The 23,324-nt window shown below is 41.1% G+C and overlaps 2 protein-coding genes across 2 annotated transcripts; one reads left to right on the forward strand and one right to left on the reverse strand.

Annotated features, from left to right (window-relative positions):
• The first annotated feature begins 7,379 nt into the window (after window positions 1-7,379).
• usp44 (ubiquitin specific peptidase 44) lies at window positions 7,380-16,198 on the forward strand. The gene is made up of 6 exons (XM_034133682.1): window positions 7,380-7,444; window positions 9,754-11,462; window positions 12,526-12,724; window positions 13,452-13,560; window positions 13,724-13,992; window positions 15,445-16,198. The coding sequence occupies exons 2-6, from the start codon at window positions 9,915-9,917 to the stop codon at window positions 15,567-15,569; spliced, it is 2,250 nt and encodes a 749-aa protein (XP_033989573.1). The 5' UTR covers window positions 7,380-7,444; window positions 9,754-9,914; the 3' UTR covers window positions 15,570-16,198.
• A 4,282-nt stretch (window positions 16,199-20,480) lies between these two features.
• On the reverse strand, window positions 20,481-23,133 carry si:dkey-56d12.4 (uncharacterized protein LOC799220 homolog). Its single transcript, XM_034133299.1, has 2 exons — window positions 22,588-23,133; window positions 20,481-21,932 (listed from the first exon to the last, which is right to left on the reverse strand). The coding sequence occupies exons 1-2, from the start codon at window positions 22,994-22,996 to the stop codon at window positions 20,911-20,913; spliced, it is 1,431 nt and encodes a 476-aa protein (XP_033989190.1). The 5' UTR covers window positions 22,997-23,133; the 3' UTR covers window positions 20,481-20,910.
• Window positions 23,134-23,324: the final 191 nt, after the last annotated feature.

The following is a 23,324-nucleotide window of genomic DNA, read 5'->3' on the forward strand; positions in this document are numbered from 1 at the left end:
CTGTACTGCAACATTTTTTTAAAGTTGGAGGATGAAGATAAATGATTGGTAGCAAAAATTAAACAATAACTAAAAGAGTAAATAAGACAGAAATATACTGCATGAGTTATTAGCAGTTCCAACAAAGTGAGATTTCCAATGTGGTTGAATAGTAAAGGTCCAATCATCTTATATATCCCAAAATAGAATATATAAAACTGTATATTAAGTAGTTCGAACTAGATTCACCTTCAGCAGCTTAAACAGTAACATCCTGTATATATCAATCAGAGGGCCAAACAATTGTACTACATTTAGCTGCTAATACTTATGTACGTTTACTAAAGTAGAATGTTACATTGTTGTATTTTGACTTAAGTAAAGTGCTCAAGTACTCTTTCTACTAACTGCTCAGTGCAGTCCTTCAGGTTAGTCGCAGGAACTGGCCTTGAAGCGTAGACGCAACAGGGAGTTGTATCAAACACATGAACTGCTGCAGCTGAACCCTGGACCTCCCCTCTCCCTCTCTCTCCCTCACTCTCTCTGTCTCTCTAGCTCGCTCGCCCATTCTCATTGTCCCCAGATTGACTGGCCATTCTCAGCCTGTGATGGAGATGTCCTGTGGGGGGTTGCATGGTGTGGGAAACTACTTGATGAATGAGTGTTTGGCATGCTTGCAATGATGCATAGTTTGCTCCAGTATAGCTTATGTGTGTGTGTGTATGTGTGTTATTGTAGTCATAAATGCATGTGTGTTTATACGAGTGTGTGTGCCTGTATGAACACAATGCCCCGCTTGTGTTGCTATAGAATGGAGTTATGGCCTTTGTCCTGTCAGCATTCTTGTGTTGCTATTGGCCATGGAGTGCATGGCAGCTCCCGCAGGCTTGGGGACAATAACCCTCCCCACCTTCCCCTCCTCTCGTCACAATGCGCTCTTCGGCAGCACCCATTACCCTGAGACAGACGCCCCCAAACTGGCCTGCTATGGGTGTCACACAGCTCCCAGCACCCAAAGGTCCCAAGGCAGGCAGAGGGAGGAAAATACAAAGGCAAAATAAATGTGAAAAAAATGGGAATTTATTTTCAGGAGTTTGCTAAGAGGAAGTGTGTGCTGGATAAGTGAGTCATGTGGTCAGTATTATCCCATCAGCTGTGATTCACTTACTGAGGAAATGAGGAGATTATGGTGTATAGGAAACCAGACTGAAAGTCCTTCACTGAGGTCCTTCACCTAAAAATATCCATCTCAGTCCTCTACTATTGAAGCTCTTTGGTTTTTACATAAAGGGTTACTTTGTTATCTTTCCTCCTGTTCTCTTCCCATGTTTGTATGTCAAAGTGGCTTATAGGAACACCTTTCTCTAAATTGATTGGGCAATCGCGCTGCAACTTTCAAGACAATTCCAAATTGTCAAATGACATCCACTAAAAGTTGTTATCTTTGCCACTGACAGGCTCAGATCTGACATTGCAGCATTCTCTTTTCACTTAATATTGAGCCATGACATTGAAAATATTTCAGATAACAACAAACTACACTTTCTATAGGCCCAAAACAACAAACTCTGACAACAGGCAATCCTCTCTCCAACTATCACTCACGGTTCCACATGTATCTTCTGGCAACAGGTCCAATGTCACACTAACAAACAGGTCAAGTGAACGGTATAAAAAAGGGTTTCATTTCTCAGTAAAGACTTTTCTTTAATGTTGTCAGACCCTTGTAAAATAATTCTGAGCCGGTTGGTTGAAAAAATAAGTACTTTTATTGGACGTACATTACCAGTTCTGAATTCCCCATTGGATTGCATTGCATTCCGTTTCTATGCTGCAGCACTCTCCCTCAATACTGGACCAATTTCATAAATGGTTGTGCCCATTAGTCACTTAGATACAAAAACATTTGAAAATAGTATCCAGGTTGAAAAATACCAAAGTCACCCTTTAATTGCTCGCAAAAACACACATGCATGCACACACGCATCAGGAATGTTTCTGTACCTGAGAATCATCAGAGCAAGCCAGAACAGGGAGGGTGGTGTTGACATAGCAGAGTGATTGAGACGCTACTGCTGATTATTATACAGCCATGAAAACAAGGACCTGATGTCATCGAGGCATTATGAACCACCGTATGCATCTACGTGACAACAGACAGACGGTTGGGTAGGGAAAACAGGACCTCATGACAAGCCGGGACACTCTTTTAAAAACAGATTAAACATCAGGAGCTGTCGAGTAGCCAAAGCTAACATTCAGCCTCACCAGGCTGCAAATCTGAGAGCAGGAATTACATGAGATAAGTTTGTTTACAGGCAAAATATAGCATTTTCCCCTAGCTCCATTCACTAGCACCTGTGTTTTCACCCGCCACAAAGCCAACAGCATATCCAGCTGCGTTTACACCATGAAACCACCGGAATGGCTTCCTTTCACTGACATTATCAAACCAACGTCCAATGCAAACAGGTTGCAGTGGTGTATGTTTCTTTGTGTGTGTTTATGGATTTCTATTCTTAAGAGGTCCAGGTGACAAACCCTTTGCATAAGGCTCAAGTTTAGGGTTTAGATGAGGGTTTATTTACAATTTATGTGTTAGGTTCTCTTTCTCTAACTTTACCTCTCAAGCAAACAGTACTATCTCTCTAATCATTCATGAGAATGATGATGGATTTATTTGTATTGTTTGTCTCGATTCAAACATTGTTGTCACTACCCGGAACATAACCATGGTTGCCAGTAGAAAGAGCCACCTGACATCAGCAAATGTAAAAGATTAAGTTTGTTATTTGGAAGTAGAATTATTCCTTTTCTTGCAGAGATGACAATAAAACAATGACGTTTTTACCAGCAGCAGGTTAGCTTAGCTTAGCTTAGCACAATGACTTGCGGTAGAAACAGCACACCTGTCTTGGCCAAAGTCTGCCTATTACCACTTCTAAAGATCACAAATCGGAGCCTCAATTAACCAAGAGATAAGATTATTAAGGGGTCAACACTTGTTAGGTAAATGTATAATGGAAAAATGTTTGATATTATGTTAAAAATAGTTGCTGCATATAACATGTGATGTTTGTTATTGCACAAATAAAATAAAAAAGATAAGTGACTTCCTGAGGCCTGTACCACGAAGCCGGTTCAACATAACCTGGATATGTTTGAGTTAGCCGGTTGGCCTAATCCAAAACATACGCGCTCTCGCTAAGCGGTCCTACGACGTGGGTTATCAAGTGGATCGCTCAAGCCAGCCGTGTCTAGTTAGGTGCACGTTCACATGAAAGGGGTGGTATTTGGAGCATTCGACCAATAACAAAAATGGACAAGCGTACTGACAGCGCAGCGCGTCATACTTCCTGAATGAAAAGTCAACTATAATATTAGACAAATATGAAGACGTTAAACTTTAAACTTCCATGACTTTATCCAGGATAAAAGCCACATAGCTGGTAAAAGAAAAAGTGTTTGAATGCGTACATTAACAGGTTTATGATATCACTGCTAAGACACGAGTGGATCTGACTTTAATTACATTTGACTCGAGTGTTTCGTCAACTTAATGTGTTGCTTAAAATAATACTTCTGCATACAGTATGTGACACTGTGAGTGTTGCACGGCCAGATACGGCTCAAGAAGCTGACTCAGATAAGGAAATATATGATACATTATGATGTGATATGATATGAATGATAATGGGACATATCGACGTCTGCACTCACAGTGCCGCGGACTGTACTTAATGTTACTCTGATCCAGTTACTTATGTTGTGGCAGATATTTAAGTAAGCTTTCTTAACGCTAATGTTATAATAGTCAGATTGCTCTGAAGATGGGAGGTGATATTCAATTAATTTTCACGTTCACACAGTCGGTGATTTTTGCCGGCCGTCTTTCCTGCAACGGCAGTTTTTCTGTATTTCCTTTCTCCTGTAATATGACTTGATCGCTTTAAACTCCGCACACTGAGCTCTGATTGGTCAGCAGGCGGTGCTTTCACTGAGTTGATCTCTTAGCCTGCAACCTAACCTGCTCCGGACCAGGTTAGCCGCTCAGCATAAGTTACCATGGAGATCTAGCCCGCTAAAAAGAGAACCAGCGTCGTAGGACCGGAAACCCAGAGTTTTCCCTGAAGTTAGCCCGCTAAGCGAAAATCCGGCTTCGTAGTACAGGCCTCTGGAGTCTGAATTGCTGGGAGAAAAACAAAGTAAGCATAGTTCTCAAAATCTCCAACTATAACTTAAGCCCCGGCCACACGAGTACGATAACGGTCGTATCTGCTACAGTTCACTATCAGATAGACGGTTCGGCCACACGAGGCCGACATGGAAACGCAGAAAACAATAACGATAACGATAACGGGTCCCAAGGTGGGTAGATCTGCAAACGAAACGCTCTGGGGGGGGCAAACGGCTCCGTGTTTACGCCTATACGATCATGTCCTGATAACGATGACGCAATAGCCCCGCCTCTCCCCACCTCTCCTGCTCAGAGATCAGCTGCTGGGCTGTCAGAAGAGGGGGAGGAAAAGAGAGGCTCCGTTTTTTATTATTATATTATTATATAGAGTCGTTATTCATTTGTTTTAAAGCTCAATAAATAACAAAGAAGACCTTTGACCGGCACTTTTCTAATTTTGTCCGGAAGATTTAAACTTTAACGGACATGTTGACCGGCGAAAAAAAATCGAACTGAAACTCTGCTGCACGGTTCCCTCGTTCCTTGGAAGAGGCGGAGAGGTGGGTGTTTTTCATCTGCTGGTGGACTACCGGAGAGATATACAGCAGGAGCAAACGCTTGCCTCGGGGAGGGAGAAAAAGAGCCAGAGCGTCCACAGCGGAGAATAAACAGAAGGGCAACCATGGCAACCATGCGCGGGAAGTCTTCTTCGCTGCTTTTGTGGCAGACTACAGCGCCACTTACAGGCCTGGCATATGTACTACAGCGTCTCCAGCGCTTTCGAGCGGTCTCGTGTGAACGGACACGTTTCTGGTGCCTGTTGCGTGTGGACGGAAGACTTTTTTGATAACGATTGCGGTCCGTTTGCGTTATCGTCCTCGTGTGGCCGGGGCTTTAGCATCGAGATAAAGCAATAAAAGAGTTTAAAGGTGCTTTGTAGGAGCAAATAGAAGTGATATATTTTCTTTTACCGGAATTAGGTAAAAGATATACATAACAACATCCCTTATCAAAAACATGACTGGGTATCTGACTAATGTATTCCCTGGTACTGTATCATAATTACGTCCTCACAAACTCATGGGAAAATATCTTTCCCCTAGACTCATGCTCATTGTTTACTGTTTGGTGCTGGGAGGGTAGCTTACCCCAGTTTTTATCGGTTTGTTTGCTGAAAACAAGGTTTCATGAGAATAGCAACATTGAGCAAGGCCGAGGTGCATCATTGAGTAATATTTCTCTAAGACTTTGTATCTAGAATTTTTTATTTCTATATTTTATTTGATGGTAAACAAAAAAATATTGTTCAACGCAGGTGAATCAACATTAGGTCCTAAGAGGTATTGTAACAGAAAAATGTGTGTTTATGAGATGAAAAGAGGACAAGGAGGGAGAGAGGGAGGGTGAGTTAGCAAGTGTGGACACGACGGCGTTGAAGGCCCGGGGACACAGAGGGAGAAAAACATTAGAGGTGATTCACAGGCATCGCATGGCACATCAACACATACCTCTTTCTCTAAGTCACTCACAAACGCCCACTAATCTCTCTCACACACACACCTCTGCTCTTTTGAAACTCACATACACATAAAAGTACACACATATTACCCCACTCCCGCTGTTCAGCAGGGGGTTAAGAAGGCTTGTATGGATCAGTTCCCCACTAATCAGTACATGAGAGGGATTCTTCACATGCAGTCGGATTGCGTGTGTTGAGATTACAGTAAAAGTCCTCCTTCAGGCGCAATTTCCTGAATTAAAAAAACACTCCTCTCTTTATTCTCTCATAAAGATCTATGTGAAGTTACTATAATTTGTATGTGGATTCACAATGTGATATAATAACAACAAACAAGTTTTTTTCTCCATGATGATGAAATATTATTGAACAATATATGACATTGCAATTATATTTTCCCCTGTTATGTTTTCGTAGTTAAGACTTAATTCCAAACAATAGACATTAAGGTGTTTTTGTCTTGTAAAAACTCTGGCTTAGTCAGATAGGATCTACACAGAGTGCCACCAGCCCCCATTCACCAGCATGAAGTGCTACACCTGCATCCTACACCAGCACACAGGACATAAAATACCTCCTAAAGGTACAACCAAATAGCCTTAGGGCAGGAGGATAGTACACACACACTTCTCCATGAAAGAAGGGGCTTCTCAGGGTTAAAGCAGAAAGTATTCAGAAATGTTACTTGAGAAATAGTACCACCCCTTAAAATATTATTTTGTAAGAAAAAATCCCAAAGTAAACAAAATATACTTAAAGTAGCAAAATACTTTACTTGTGTTATGCATAATGACACATTTGACGCTGTTTTAATATTCTATATTTTATATCACTACACTAATAACATGTTAGAATTATACAGCTATTTTTGAGAAGTAATTGAATCTATAACATATATTGTGTACTGTAATTACTAGATTGAAATGAGATAAGAGATGTGAGGAAGTTTACTTTATAAATGATTAATATGAGATGGTTATTCTTGACTGTAAGGAATGTACTTACATTTGATAGAAAATGATTTAACAGTTCCCTCTAGTGGTATAAAATGGCACTACTTCGTCAGGGCAAAGCAGTGATTTAATCCTTTAATGAAAAAGTGACAATTTTCTAGTGTCATTAAGTAGTGTTTGCTTGTTCTTTTTATTTATCCATGTTCCCTACTTTGTTTGTAGGTTTTGATTTGCTTAGTGCTTTGTATTGTTATATAGTGCTACATGTTTATCTATTTATCTCATTATATTCTCTTAATACATTTGTTTAATACTGTTGGATAAACTTGTCACATACTTCAATCCTATTTTGTTTATATTTGTAAGTAAATAAAGCTATATTTTATTTATGTCATACCATTTTATTTACCATCTTATTGTAATTTAAAAGTTGTATGAAGAGTGCAATACATTCATTGTACTGTTGAAGCTGTAATGCTCTTCATCCTGCAAATGACTTAAGACTGAAACTGAACACTATGATAAATAAAAATAAAAGTAACAATTTACAGTAGCCTATGTCACCTAAATAGTTAACGCCAAACAGGACTGACAACAACAATTAAAATGACAGTATAATTCAACTCTAAATACACATTGTGATCACCATCATCTTCCACATCTCCATCCTCATCAACAATCACAACAACACAACAACAACAACAACAACAACGTCACGTCTCGAGGACGCGCTTGAGCCTACACCACGCTACGGGGACTGACAAGATGGCGATCATTTTAGAAACAGAGGAGTTACTGCCGTGAAGGAGAGGCTCGGTATGCTGCTTTCTTTTCTCTCACAGTCATTCATATTTAACATGCTATAAGTGTAGCTGATGATACGTTAGTTGACGTTCAAACACGTCCGGTCGGCTGGTTTTAAAGCCTAGCCGGCCGCTGGGAGCTGACCTCCGGTTAACGCATGAACTTGTTAGGATTATCTCAGTTAGCCTGGCAGGCTAATGCTAACTAGCATGCTAGACTAATGTTAGCAGGGCAGCTAGGGCTCACTAACCTCTTTTATAAATACAAGAAAAACGGTAGATTTGACATGCGTGGCTCTTGTGTTGTAAAACGTCACGTATGTGTTTTTTGAATTTTTTTATTATCGTCCTGTGAGGGTTGTAAGTGGTTTGGGTGGCATTTATGTATGATTTGAATGTTTTGTCATAGCAACTCCTCTTAGCTGTATTAATTACATGCTAGCAGTAGCTAGCTTACCTTAGCTGGAGAGGCAACGTTACCTAAAAGTTGGGCTGTGATGACTGTCCTTATTACGCGTCTCGTTTTGCCGTTTTGTCGTGCACATTGTTGAAATGCTCAACAAGCGCACCATGTTTTGTTGAGACTTAGTGCAACTGTAGTAACGTGAGTCTGGGGTGATCAGGCACTTAAGACCATGCAGTCACAAGGACAACCAGGCTAAGCGCGCTAACTGGCTGGTAAAACTTCGGTGACATTAGAAACTCTGGAAACTCTCCCAAGAGTCTTCGCACTGTTTGCAATATAACACGTTCACTATTTATGAAGTGGATTACTTTATTTGTAAAGCTCTGTTGTGATAACTGTAACTCACACTGAGGGTAATCCTTGGCGATGTTATGATGTGGACATTGAAGTTACTAATAAAAGTAGTGCCACGTTATTCTGCACCTTGGTTGCTTATCCGGATACCACCTAACGGATCAGTCTGACACTATTTTATGCTCTGTGATTTAGCATTGTTTATGTTAGTTATCAACTCAACGGGGTCTGTCTGCAGTAGCTTGAAACACTCAAGACATCCCAAACTGTTGAACATTTACCGACTCAATACGCCCACTCGCACTAAAATAACTAACACCTAAGTTGATCTGAACCCCTTGTTTGGCGTTTTAAATGCTAAATGAAATGAAGCGATTGGAACAATGAAGTAGAAGGACATTATATTTCTCAATTAAGAAACCTCATGTTTCCTTGTCCTCCCATCACCATTACTTTCTCTATTTTCTAAAATGTGCACATTGCTTTCCCTGGTTTTCACTCATTCATTTCCCCAGCAAAGGTAGTTCTGGACTGCACCCTTTTGCAAACTCAGTCACCCTTTTGTTGGATAATCTTACTTCTTTGACCTCAGTGGGGGGGTTGATAGGGCTCAGCCCACTCAAGGATCCCAACTTGTTCAACTGAGGTACACCAACCCCCGGAGATGTGAAAAGAAGCCATAAGAGCTTGAGAGAAGACGGATTGTTGGGTTGCCTCAAAACCAAAGTAAAACCCCTTGTTTAAACTGTGTTTTGGGGCAACTCTCCCACAGTCAGAAGATCAAAAAAGACTGGGATTTTAGCTGTATCTTATTTGCCGTTTATAAGCAGTAGATTACTGTAAAACAATTTGATAGAGGAAAATATGTTTATACCCCTGTGATGTCACCTTGGCAAATATCACTGTGCCTGCTGAGTTTGTATTTCTTTATTTTTATATGAGAGTGACTATCTCTGGAAAAGCTCAAAGGGTTGTGTTGTTTATAGTGTCACATCCAGGTTCAATAGCCCATGTTAACTAGCACACCTTTCTGTTTTCAGTGGATGCGCCTGGCAACACTCACTGCAGTCATGTTTATCAACCAGTTATTTAACTGTTGGCCCGTGTTACTGTTGAAATGTTAAAGTCTGCGTGCCACCTGGCAGTTTGCCGCAGTTTGCTGAGTGTCGCTATTGCCTCATAAAAAAGACTCATTGGAGGTTAGACATATTGACATTTAGATACTTTTGTGTTTCCGCCAAAATTATCAGATGTCATTATCATTTATAAATACACCTTTTTAAAATCCTATGGGTTAACTCAAACTTAATAGGGCCAATCCTTCCCGGGGATGGAAACACTTTTATCAACCAAAACTGTCATTTTGTTATTGGGACAGCAAAAATTCACTTGGAATGTTATTTTAGGACAAAAATCTTGCTGTAAGGGTAGGTGTTCAAAAGAGTACAAAAAGATAATTATGAGGAACTTACACTGCTAAAGAAAATCCGATTTGAAACACAGTTCCATGTATCTATTTTCTTCTATTCATCTTGACTAACTCTGTTCTCTATCCCCTTTAGAGGCCACCATGCCCTAGGAGGGTCCCTTTTCTCAGCTCACCATGATCACCATGGTGATATGAAGCCACTGTGAAACGTTGAAACACACATAGACTCACACACAGACGGTCAGGTTCTGACTGACACGGCCCGCCATCCAGCTGGGCAGGCCGGCGTGTGTAATGGACAGGTGTAAGCATGTGGGGCGGCTGCGACTAGCCCCGGATCACTCCATCCTCAACCCCCAGAAGTGGCACTGCGTAGACTGCAACACCAGCGAGTCTATATGGGCCTGCCTGGGCTGCGCTCATGTGGCGTGCGGGCGCTACATAGAGGAACACGCTCTGCAGCACTTTCAGCAGCACCACCACCCGCTGGCTATGGAAATTAATGAACTTTACGTTTTTTGTTACTTGTGTGACGACTATGTCCTGAATGACAACACCACTGGAGACCTGAAGCTGCTTCGTAGTACGCTCAGCGCCATCCAGAGCCAGCGCTATGAGGTAACCACACGTAGTGGGCGCACACTCCGCTCTGCTAGCGCCGCCGCTGATGCCCTCATGCCATCAGGTGCTCGGGAGCTGCAACTGAGGGACGAGGACAGGATGTTTACTGCGCTCTGGCATCGTCGCAGGGCGCTTATGGGACGTGTTTTTCGCTTCTGGTTTGCAATGACTGAATGTGGGAAGAAAAGAGAGGAAGAAGAGCGAAAGAGGGATGAGGATGAAGAGCAGAAAAGGGAGGCAAGGGAGAGGAGGAAGGCTACAAAGAGAAAGCTACTGGTGGAGCTGGAGAATGCTCCTCTCAGGAAGAGTCGGCGGTTACATCGGAAGAGCCAGCGTGTAACACAAGCTCCAGTTGCAGCACCAACCACTCGGAGTGCACGCAGAAAGACAAAAACCCCAGTGCCCACGTCTGTCACCCGCAGGCCAAGGACTCAGAGCCCTGCCATGGCTACACCTAAGAAAGGTGGGCGGACAAAAAAGGTCCAACCACCTCCCAAAACTAGGAGCCGTTCTTCTGCCAACAGATCTAAGCCCAAATCAGCAACCCCCCGTTCTGCCCAAACACCTGTTCGCTGCAGGCAGAGTACCAAACAAGGTGGCTCACCTTTTAAGCGACGCCCCACAGTCACTCCTGGAGTGACGGGCCTGAGGAATTTAGGCAACACCTGTTATATGAACTCCATCCTACAGGTGCTGAGCCACCTCCATTTCTTCAGGGAGTGCTTTCTGCGCCTTGATCTGACGCAGGCACTGGAGCTGCTCGCATCCGCCGTCCACGGCCAACTGACGGAGAAAGCCTCGTCCCAGTCCACGCTGATCCAAAGGAGGGGATTCCAGGCCAGCTCAGGATCTGGGGCAGGGCTGAGCGGCGGGGCCTCACGGACCCGCAGCATGGAGCTGATCCAACCCAAAGAGCCCAGCTCGAAGCACATCTCTCTCTGCCACGAGCTGCACACCTTGTTCCAGGTTATGTGGTCTGGCAAGTGGGCGCTGGTATCGCCTTTTGCCATGCTCCACTCAGTGTGGCAGCTGATCCCGGCGTTCAGGGGCTACGCCCAGCAGGACGCTCAGGAGTTCCTGTGTGAGCTGCTGGACAAGGTGCAGCACGAGCTGGAGAGCACTGGCAAGCACACGACCACTGCTGGGGTCCCCCAGAAACGACTCATTAAGCAGGTGCTTAGTGTGGTCAACACCATCTTTCATGGTCAGCTCCTCAGCCAGGTACGACACATGCATGCACTAAAACACAGAATCACCCGCAATCACTTTCACATAACCATTAACTAACTGAGCAATGGTCACAAGCTTCACCTGACTCACTCACCATGATGTCTGCACACCAGGTTTATTATAGTACACAAAATACTGTTGTGAACTAAAAGTAAATTAAGAAAGAATAAAGTGAATAGGAAAATATTAACAGTTGTAATATAATTTATTTCATTATTTAGCTATTACATCACTATCAAGAAAGAGTCTACCGCATGAATTTCCCTCATTAGTTTACCAGTCTTTAAATTCTAGGAGCTTCACAATGAATCACTGTTTTTTCATATGCAACCTAGTCTTGTTAAATGGAATAACAAGAACATGATTAAAATATTTTAGTAGATCAAATAAATATATTAAAAACAGAACTTAATCTTTCTGTAAAGCTGAAAATAAACTTAGAGAAAAATCACTCTTAAAGCTAAATAAAATGAAAAGTAAATTAATATTCCAAGCTATGATATCCCTGCCGCACCAATGAACCTACTCAGATCTACCCACACACTCCATTGATAATTCAACAGCCTTCATCAGCGCTCACTGAAATGCATAATTCAGATTAAAACAGCCTTGATGGATTCATCACTTCAAATCTCTCACTGCAGTCAAATTCTACTATGTTGTTTTTTATGGGCTGAGTGTAATTGTAATAGTTTAGCATTTACAGATGCGTGAGAAGCTGATGACAATATTTGTATGTATACATAATAATATAACAAGTTCAACATCACTTTACTGATAGATGAGAAATGGAGGGAGTCGGTACGAGGAAATTAGAATAATGACTACTTGTGGAGGCTAAGCACACACTCTGACACCTGCTCTTGCTGAATAGAGGGCTGTGTAAGGTTTCGGGTTTCTTGGCAATGTGGCTAATCACCACTTCTGTTTTCATGTTTTTACATACAATATAAAAAGGGACAGGAAGCAGCAGATGGGATAAGCAGGACAGTTGGAACAATTAGGGTTAGAATAATATGTATAACATATTTATTTGCCTCTCTCTCAAATGTAGGTGACTTGCCTGGCCTGCGACCACCGCTCAAACACTGTGGAGCCTTTTTGGGATCTGTCTCTGGAGTTCCCCGAGCGCTATCACAGGAATAGCAGGGAGTCGGCTGCTCAGGCTTCGTGCCATTTAACTGAAATGCTGGCCAAGTTCACAGAAACTGAAGCGCTGGAGGGAAACATCTACGCCTGTGAGCAGTGTAACTGTGAGTTAAAATAATGTCAACATACACACACTATCTTTTAACACATAGACTTTTACATCTGGCGTTAATATGAATCTCAGAGCTAGACTGTGGTTAGGTCTGACTTCTTTATTACCTACCCAATCCAGTTGTTGTATTATGCTAGTCCGGCAGTGGCTCAGTCAGTAGGGGCTTGGACTGAGAGCTGTAGGGCTGCCGGTTCAAGTCCCCGACCAGACCTAAAATATGGAGTGTGGACTGCTACTTGGAGAGGTCCCAGTTTTTCCTATGAAATCCTTAATATTTAAGGGGAAATCCCATATGCCCAAATACTAAATATATGATATGATATGGTGTTTGATTCCTATTACCTTATTATTAGTTGAATATCAAAACAGTCTTCAAATATTTTCTATGGAAGCCAACTATATGTTTTTACCACATATTAAGACTTAACATCAATTGGAACTAGTGTTACGGTGTTTTTCCATATCTAAAGATAGTCTTTGTTTACAACTACAAAATATTTACTAGAAAAACATACCAATGGCCAAAAGAGAGGTATGAGAATAAAAAAAAAAACTGTATGATGGAAACTTGCTGCCATAGAATTTCCAGCTGTGCAAGACTGAATGAATGTCCTGAGTTTGTCCTAGCATGCATAGTTGTTCGTCACATGAACGAAGACAAGCTGATGTGAAACTGAGTAGAGTTTGCATTGCATGTCAATCATTCCTCTTGTTTTCAGCTGCTAGGCGGCGGTCCTCCTCCAAACCACTGCTCCTGACTGAAGCAAAAAAACAGCTGATGGTCCACAAACTGCCTCAGGTCCTGCGGCTTCACCTCAAACGCTTCAGGTAGGATTTTAAAGAGTCATTCAACCTCTGTAGCCAAATATGTATTAATCAATAGTATTTTTCTCCATATAACCCAGCTGTAATTCATCCTTTTAGACTACTGTTTGAAGCAGACTAATGGTTCATTAGCTGATGTGCTCGCTGTCTTGTGATTGGTCCTCAGGTGGTCTGGCCGTAACCACCGGGAGAAGATCGGAGTCCACGTCCGCTTCGACCAGCTTTTAAACATGGAGCTCTACTGCTGCAGAGAGCCATCGCCCAAAGGGGCTTCCTGCTCCAGTCCCAGTAGCCCCAGTAGTCCCAGCAGCCCCAGCTCCACAGGCTCGCCAAGCCCCAAGCACTTCGTTTACGACCTCTCCGCTGTGGTGATGCATCATGGGAAGGGCTTTGGCTCTGGTCATTACACATCCTACTGCTACAACACAGAAGGAGGTAAGATCTTCTCTCGGGAATGTAGGACTTTAGTCTTTGAGAATTTTACCCCTCTCCTATTGCTCGTAATGTTTTATTTTGTTTACCTACAATGCCCCATAAAATGCACTTGCTGTTCTTTCACCTCTTAAAAGAATCTTAGTATGTTTGTTAATGTGCTACTGCCTAACCAATCAATCCTTATTTAGCCCAATATCAAAAGACTACACATTTGTGCTACACACCCTCAGACCCTAAGAAGAAAAACTCCCAGAGAAAACCCCACATTTAACGAGGAAACTAAGACTGACTTATGGAAGATTATTTTTCTGGAATCCAAATCAAAAGCAAGATATTAATCCATGACATTGAACATCATTTAAATTTGTAAAAGGCTTCACATTTTGTTCTATAAAGCAACAAACTGAAAACACCGGCAATCCTTTTTCCCACTCTCACTAATGTTTTGACCAATGCCTTCTGCCTGACATGTCACCATTACAAATAGATTAAAAAAAGAAGAGTTAAAGAAAAACATTACATTTCTCTGTAGGGGATTATAATTAGGGATGCTCCGATCGCCAATGTTGGGGCCGATCGCCGATCGCCGGAATCAGTATCGGCCGATACCGATCGCCAATCCGATCGAGTGGGCGGGGCCTAAATGGAAGATTTAAACATCACTTTAAATCTTCCATTTAAAGTGATGTTTAAAACTCAGTTAATGGGGCTCATTCACTGGCGCTTCCACAAACAACAATCAACTTAATTATTACATTCAAATTATGTATATTATTCAAGTTTACATTCACTTTGGATAATACCACGGGAGAAAAGAGCGGAAGGGCTCTCTCCCTCTCTCTCTCCCTCTCTCTCCCCCTCTCTCCCTCTCCTGACAGCCCGCCAGTATCGTCTCATGCAGCTCGCTGATCCAGTAATGTGTGAGGCCGACAGTGAAGAATAAACATATTTATAACTAGTTTAGCTTGTTCCAGAGGTAGATAAAATAGCTAAGTGTGTTAGGTCTAACTCTTGTGTGTGTTTCGCTCCGCTCACCGGTCCGTCACAGCGGGTGGAGCTGCAGGATTTCTGCTTCACACACACGTTGCATACCGCTATTTTACTGTCTTTTTCGGACACCTTAAAATAATGCCAGACCGGTGAAGCCATTTTGGCGAGCTTGTTTTGCCGCGTACAGAGAAAAGTGTCATGTATTTTACGTCATGCGATCGGCCCTCGCGATCGGCATGTTTAGAGAGCACCGATCGATCGGTAGAGAGTGAGTATCGGCAGATCTCAATCGGTGACCGATCGATCGGAGCATCCCTAATTATAATGTCAGATACTTATAATAACAACCTCAGCCTGTCAGCACAAACAAATGCACTTTTAGTGGACATAAATTAAAAGTGTACTTCTGCTTTAAAGATGACATTGCAGCCATTAAATTGTTTTCCTTGTTTTCTCCTGCAGGCTTCTGGGTTCACTGTAATGACTCCAAGCTGAATGTGTGTTCAGTGGAGGAGGTCTGTCGTGCTCAGGCCTACATCCTCTTTTACACACAGCGAGTAACTCAGGACAAAGACCGGCCGCTATAGGATCACAATCCCCCCCTCCTCAGCGATATCAGCACAGCCCCAGTTGTGGTTCTTGTTCCTCTCTCTCTTTGGGCATTTTATATCCTTGAGGATTGGTCTTTTAAGTCTAGTTTTAAATAAGACAAAAACATTTCTTAAAATCACGGTTCTGCTTTGTGAACTTCTTGTATATGGTGTTAATATGTAGGTATTTTAAAAAAAAGATTACGTTTTTGATTTGTGTACAGTTGTATTTTATAAAGAAGAGTATCAGCCAAGATGTGTCTCAGTAGCAGCAACCAGACTCAAAGTGTCCTCCACAGGTCGCACATACAGGTGTATTCACGTGTCTGCCTGTCTGCGTTCGGTGACTTGTTGATTGTAAATGCTGTTGAAATGTCACTTTAGATAGTCGTTACATTACTGGATGTAAGTTGTTCACTTACGAGAAATGGCCTCCCTGTGTTTGACAGCTAAATGATGATGAGTGTTAGCAAAGACGGCTGTATTTCCTGCCAGAAATGTCTACAGAATACGCTGTCCGCATTGTTTTTTACTCTGTTTATCGTCAAAGATCTGTACACAAGAAGGGCAGGGTTTATTTTTCTCTCTGAAGTATTCCTGGGTCTGTCAGGGACAGTGGCGAGCCGTGACTTTTATACCTAGGCCCTCTGACCCCCTATTACGTCACAGCGTATACTTCAGCGGAATATCAAAGCAGCGGCCCGGGGTGCAAAAACGCATCAATGACAGCGACCCTCTACCACACAAAACAACACCATAAACACCTATCATGACAGGGCACCCACAGCCAAGTAACAATTACAAATGAATGAAGTCGGCACGGCGGCCCACATTGAAAATGACTTAGGCCTACCTGATGATCAAATCACTTAAACACAAAGTCCATCCTCCTGTCCTTTTGGATGAAGCACTTGATGGCGGGGTCATGCAGCTGATCCTTTGCCACTCCAATTTATCATTGTAACTCAATCTTGAAAATGACTCTGTTAATAATTTCACAACGATGTCATCACTATCACTGACATGAGCCATCATGAACGAACTTATGCTAATCATAAATCTATCGATCATAAATCTATCGATTAGATTTATGATTCGAAAATAATAAAAGTAGGGTAGACATGTGGATATTATCCGGCTGAACAAAACGTGCATTTATCTAACAGGTTCGTTCCACAGACCTTATTTCGAGCTATTTTCCAAAATCCTATGGAGAAATCCCATTGCTTTTTTGTCGAGGGAACCCGAGCGCAGCTTACTTCCGGGCTTTAGGAACTTGTCATAAAGTCCGCGAAAATAAAGCCCACCCATTTAGAGGGAAGATATGATTGGTCAATTGTACTGTCATTTCACATTACTCTCATTGAGTTACTATAGCTGGCCCTCTGTGAATGTACACCAACAAGCTCTCCCGTCTTCACAGTAACTCGCAGAGACGGCATTTAACCCTTCACATTCCAACAGAAACTGAACAGGCAGATTCGAAGGATTTATTTATTTGGAAATGTTATTTTAAATACAATTAAATCAACTTATTTCGGTAAAACTAATGAAAAATATAACAACAAAAAAATATAAAAAATAATATTTAAAAGAAAATGTTTTTTTAATGTTTTCAAATATTATTTTTTAGAATATCTTAGGCCCTCACAGAGGGTCTAGAGGGCCCTGACGGCTCGCCACTGGTCAGGGAAAACTGGCAGACCTCAAGCCAAAGCCTTGGGGGAAGTGTGTGGAAAAACCTCAGCATTTCCAAAATGGTTCAACATTTGCTGGGTGTTCCCCCCCCCCCCCCTTATTTTAAGTTTCCAAAGGGATTGCTTTATTTGGCTAAATGCTGCCACCTCTCTGCTCCAGAATGTAATTGTCTTCAGAGCGTGAACCATCCATGAACTGGTGTACTAGAAGTGCCCTTTCGTTGGTGAATATATTTTTATACTTCCAATAAATCCAGCAAAGTGGAATCTGAACACCTACAGTCCCACCCAAACCAGCATTTCGATAATGAATGTATTTTTATACAATCCTTCTCAGAGTTTTTATTTTAGAAGAGGCCATTGACTGTTTTTGAGAGTTTTATACCACCTGATTCTTCAACGCCACCAGCTATGACTGTTCCATCTCTATTGAGTAGTTGCATGTTCATACTGATTTCCATTTACCATCTGTTCAGTAAAATATCAGGATTTAACCGGATTTGGACATTTATCTCCATAATGGAGAGAATTGTACAAAAAAAGGGTATTCTCCACCTGAACCATTTATTCAATGCACACTTTGTATTGTTTTATTTTTGTGACATGTTGTTGGAAAATGTTTTTGCTACTACTTCATGAATGTGTGAATGGGTGTGTGTACATTTATGGAAGTTATACTATGCAAATTGTTACCTCAATTTTGTTCTAGAAAATTACCTCAATAAATGAGAATATTTTTTCATTTTTCTACAAAAGATGCTGGTTTGGTCTTGTTCTCATTTTGTATAGGAAGAGAGCCAAGGGAAGTTTATTTGTTAGCCCACAATCTCAAATTCATATTTTAAAGTAGTTTGCCTTTTTCATAATTTCATTAAAATGAGCTTTATTGGCATGAACGTTTTCCAAAGCATTAAACAAACTACAGAAGAATATATTTTGAGAAATCATGAATGCATTTAAAATCTGGGAACAGTTGCCATTGTCAAAATTAATGTTTCTTAATTCATTGAATATTTCCCATTTTATGGCGCACAATACCTTTTTGTTGTTGAGAAAGTAGTTAATTCTCTGTATTTTAAGTTATTAGTTTCCTACTTTAAAACCATTAGCCTACAGTAGGGGAGACCAGGGACAGTTGCAACACTTTTTGGGCTTTTCCCCAATAAGTAAAAAACCATTTACAATAGGATAGCCATTTTGCTATATTATACATTATCAATATGTCAGCTACTGAAACAATGTATTTAAGATGTTTTTATGAAATAAGTACAGGTTGGAAAATGTATTTTAAAAAAAAACCTCAACTGTTACAACTGTCCTTGTGTACAGGGACAGTTGTAGCACATGCCAGGCACGGTTGTAACATGTTAATAACGGTTACCTTTTTTCACACTAGCTACATGACAACAAATAGGGAAAGCTGTCAAATTCTAAGGCAACAAGATTTGAATGGAGTTTCACACATCCTCCAACAAACAATGAACAGGATAACAGATAACACACACACAGCATCATCCTCTGTGAAGGATTAAACTGTTCTCTGAGAGGTGCTTCTACCTTAATTATGTAGACCTACCTCCTTTGAGCTGAGACCATAGTATAAATCGGCTGCCTCCATCAGATAGTCTCTCAAAAGCATCTCCTGCTCTGTTGAGAACACCTTCTTTGGTGTCCAGTAGCCTACTCTTGGGGGTGTTTGTGATCCCTGACTCTCCAACCTCAGCCTCTTTGTATGGAACCGGTACAGGGTGACATGGCATATATCCAGGGACTTTGCCACTTCCCTGAATGATTTGCCCTTCTCAACTTCATTTGAGGCCCTTTGCAGCAGAGCAAGTGGCACTCCCCTGTCTGTCTTCCTCTTTCTGACATTTGGCATACTGTAAACACACACACACACACACACTTTAGGCCTACTGTACAGTATTTTATTCTGTTTATTTTTACAGGGACAATGCACACCAATCAACAATACAACTGTATGCTTGAATGAACAATTGATCATTCAAGAAAATGTGCCATCATTGTAAATGTGCCATGTTACAACCGTCCCGTTACAACCGTCCCAGGACCACCAGTCTTGCTTTCACCCCCTGTGAACCTGCCTGATTGCTAGCTTGACCCATATTTAGCTAGTTATATTTGTAGCTTACAAAACAGTGATTCTAATAATACTAGTTTGGATTCCTAGACATTTGAACTCAAGACAGTATCCAAAAAATACATCATATAATTTTAGTTAATATTTTACCTCAGAAACACACTTTTGCTGATATCTTACGCGAGAAATTCAAACGTGGCTCCTTTTTTCTCAGCGATCTTACCATCTAACTGCGCATGTGCAGAGTGAGTTTCATCACTCTAGCTTGTTTGTGATTGGAGATATTGAAGGTGTTACAACGTTACAACCAACCCGTATTGCAACTGTACCTGGTCTCCCCTACTATAGGCTGCTACATTGAAAGGAAACGTAAACAAAGTGCGTTACTCACGGTTTGTTGTCCAGTTGATAAATGAGAAGAAAACGTTACGCTGTAACAACTAAAATACGGGTGAAATATACACTAAAACTTTAATCTTTCCTTATTAATAAGTAACTTATTTTAAACCCAGTTGAAAATATTCCCGCTCCTTTGACGTCCTCAAGATGCACGCGCGGTGCACAGCTGGTACCATGGATGCATAATAATAAGGCTGGTACTAATGGACGTCATCACCGAGTGCCAGCAACATCCTATATTTTGTTTTTGGTCGTTACATTTTTGGTTTGTAACACTAAAGCTTACTTAATTGAGTAATTAAAAAAGAAATCGACTTTTCTCCTCCTAACTCTTATAACATTTGTATAAGCACATAAACTGTATAGGAAAATAGTATACAAAACACGAACAAGGAAAACATTAATAAACAAAACAATCATTACTCAAAATAAAAGATAAATTATTAATTATTAATGGTAATTAAATTAATTGGTTTATTTAAACCCCTGAAAACAGAAATGAAAAAACTAGCCCTGTGACCATTTTTGCCTAATATAACTGAAATCTTCTCTATAAAGTCATTAATAAATGGCATCTTTCTTTTTCATTACGTCAGAACATTGGACCTTTCTGACACATTTGAGCTCTGTAAATCAATTTTCTTTCAGTGTCTATCAGTCATAGTTGTTAATATTCTGTTCTAAGAATGAAAAGATATGCAACATGGTGAATATGATTTAATTGTTTAATAACGTGACGTGGGCTGCACAATATGATCATTTTGAATAAAACGATAGTACTTGAAATAAATAAACATATATTCAAACACTATCCAGCACCAGGAAAAGAAAGGCAGACATGATCACATTTAAAACCCAACATACTTACAAATTAATCTGAACACAAAAGGCACCAATAAAAAAAAGTTATGTATTATAAAGTGCAGCCTTCTAAAGATACTCTTTCATATAGCTCCAAAAAATAGCTAGAGTTCAACATCGCGCAAGTTGACATCATGATGACGTGGAAAAAAAACAATATAGTATGCAGCCCTATAAGTGATGGAACACTTTATATTCATAGATTTTCAGGACATTACTGCATTCTTCCTGGTGCTGTGTAATGTTCCTGAAAGCCATTTGTAGTTAGTCCACTTGATAGTTAGAGCGAGTCACGAATGCGACCCTCTCTTAAATTGACAAGAGCGGCACATATTCTCAGAACTTTGTCTATTTTAGCAGCCACGGTACGCGGGACAACCTGCGATAATATTCTGTAAACTTTCAGTCGTCTGATCGCTCTTTCAGCATGAACTCTTACAGATGCCATTTGTCTAGTGCATATCAACCATGTCTCAGTTGGCTGCCCACATTTTTTGGTGTAAAACGGCTTGGCCAAGTCAACATCATGCTTTAACAGCACATCTTCAATAGGAAACCCTCGAACTGCCATGACCTCATCTCCAGGCATCAGGTAGTTTAATATTCCTGAGTTCTTTGTTATGAATGTGTCACTGCATTGACCTCCATACGCCGCAGAGATGAACATGATTAGTCCACACGGGGCATAAGCTACCTGGTATTTCATTGTGTTGAGTGAATCAAGGTTACGGGGTTTTTGTAAAAGGATCTCATTGCAGTCTAAAATACAAGTTAAGTCAGGGAAATCCTCAATGAATTCTTCGGGCAGGTTTTCTTCAATAGTTTCTTTTGGAAGCCACGGAATCAGAGGTCGCAAAACCTCATCCAGTTTGTCAATCCAATAGGGGATTATTTCGCGAGCCATGCTTTGGGATATATGAAACTGTTTGCTAAGATCAGCCATCCCACGGTTGGTCCTTAGTTTCATTAGGGTCAGAAGAACTTGATCTCGCACAGACAGTGTAAATGGATTGGAGGAGTGTCCTTCCAGTGTTGACACGAGGATGTTAAATGTCTCTAGAGATACACCAGTGTAGAGCAAAGCATCCGAGTCGTTTTGTAGCATGAAGTACCCAATCTCGTCACACTGAGTCGTCTGATCATGCACATCCTTAACACCGACACTCTTGGTATAATCATGATCCAGTTGTGAAGGGTCCTGCCACTGTGTGTGAGCTGAGCAACGCTGTGGGGCAGGGGGATCTTCAGAACTTAAGATGCCAGCAGCATCTGAGATGGTCATAGCGAAGTCCACTGAGCAGCCTGACAAACACAATGTAAAAGAGATGACAAAACATAAGTGTCGACACAACCTGAATACAATAAGTTTCCCAAAGGTAGGACTATTCAAGAGCTCTTAGGCTAGATTGGTGAAAAAAAGTAAATAATAGAATAGCTTTAAATCATTAAAAGTGAATGGAATTGTGGATCGACAGAAAAATCATCAACAGAAATAAATTGCATTAATTAATAGACATGATCGCATTCAATATCAGCCTGCACAGCATACCAGTTTTTACATCTATAGTATATAAGGTTATATGCAAAATAATCAGTGGTGGAAGATGTATTTAATTAAGTAAAAGTAACTTAGTATCATAAAACCTAAATAGAGAAAGTCCTACATTCGAAATCTCTCTTAGGTAAAAAAATACAAAAGTATAATCATCAAAATGTTCGTAAGGTATCAAATGTAAAGGACAGAAAAAAGTAGCATATTGCAGTTTTGACATTATGAGGTGGATATTATGGTTGCATTAAGAACGATTTAACTGTTGTTGACAAAGTTCTGATACACAAATGATTGATTCTACGACTTTCTTAGCTGTTATTAATATAGTGGATAATTAATTAAAAATAAATTCAGTGTAAAATACAGTTTTTCACCTTACAAAACTAATATAATTTACTGTATTACCGTTTACTTTCCGACCATTTTCACCGTCTTGATGAACATTCATGCAGGAATCAGCAGGTCGAGACTTTTTCTCTCGGACTCCCCGGACTACTATCCTCCTCTTCGGTGATGGAGGCAGGTCATTCCCCAGGAAGAGCTCTGGGTCCGGGTGCAGCACTGTGGGTCTCTTATCGACGAAGTGGAAGGAGCAAACGTACACTCTCTTCGGGCGTCGTTTGAGATTCAGAGCCGCGAGCCACGCCGCCTCTCTTTCCTCCTTCCGCGGCATGGTGTGCATGAAGTAGCGCGCGGGGCACGGACATTGGTGCCTAAGTTTTTCATGACCTAAACAAAACGTTTCTGCAAATTCCTTCAATTTCTGTGAATTGTTGCGGCAACCATGGACGGAACATGTAGACCCTGAGCTCATTTTCAAAAAAGCTTATTAGCTAGTTTAAAGTTGTTTTAAAGTTAATCTCGGTTTGTTGTTTTTCTGCTCGCTGCATGCTGGCCCGTTACCGGATGCAGATAACAGGCGGCTTCTTCTTCTATGGTTTTACTGGCGGACTGCAACGCAACGTTCAAGGTGCATGCTGCCACTTCACCTCGGAACAGAGAGTGGTGCAAAAAGTACCCAGATGCTTAACTTAAATACTTGTGATTATTGTCCATATAAATCCAGAACATGTAGAAAATGAGTTGTTAAATGTATTTTGTATTTATGTCTGCGCATTGCACTTATCTAATTAGCCTGTAGC

Source organism: Trematomus bernacchii, unplaced genomic scaffold, assembly GCF_902827165.1.
Source record: "Trematomus bernacchii unplaced genomic scaffold, fTreBer1.1, whole genome shotgun sequence".
NCBI lineage: Eukaryota > Metazoa > Chordata > Actinopteri > Perciformes > Nototheniidae > Trematomus > Trematomus bernacchii.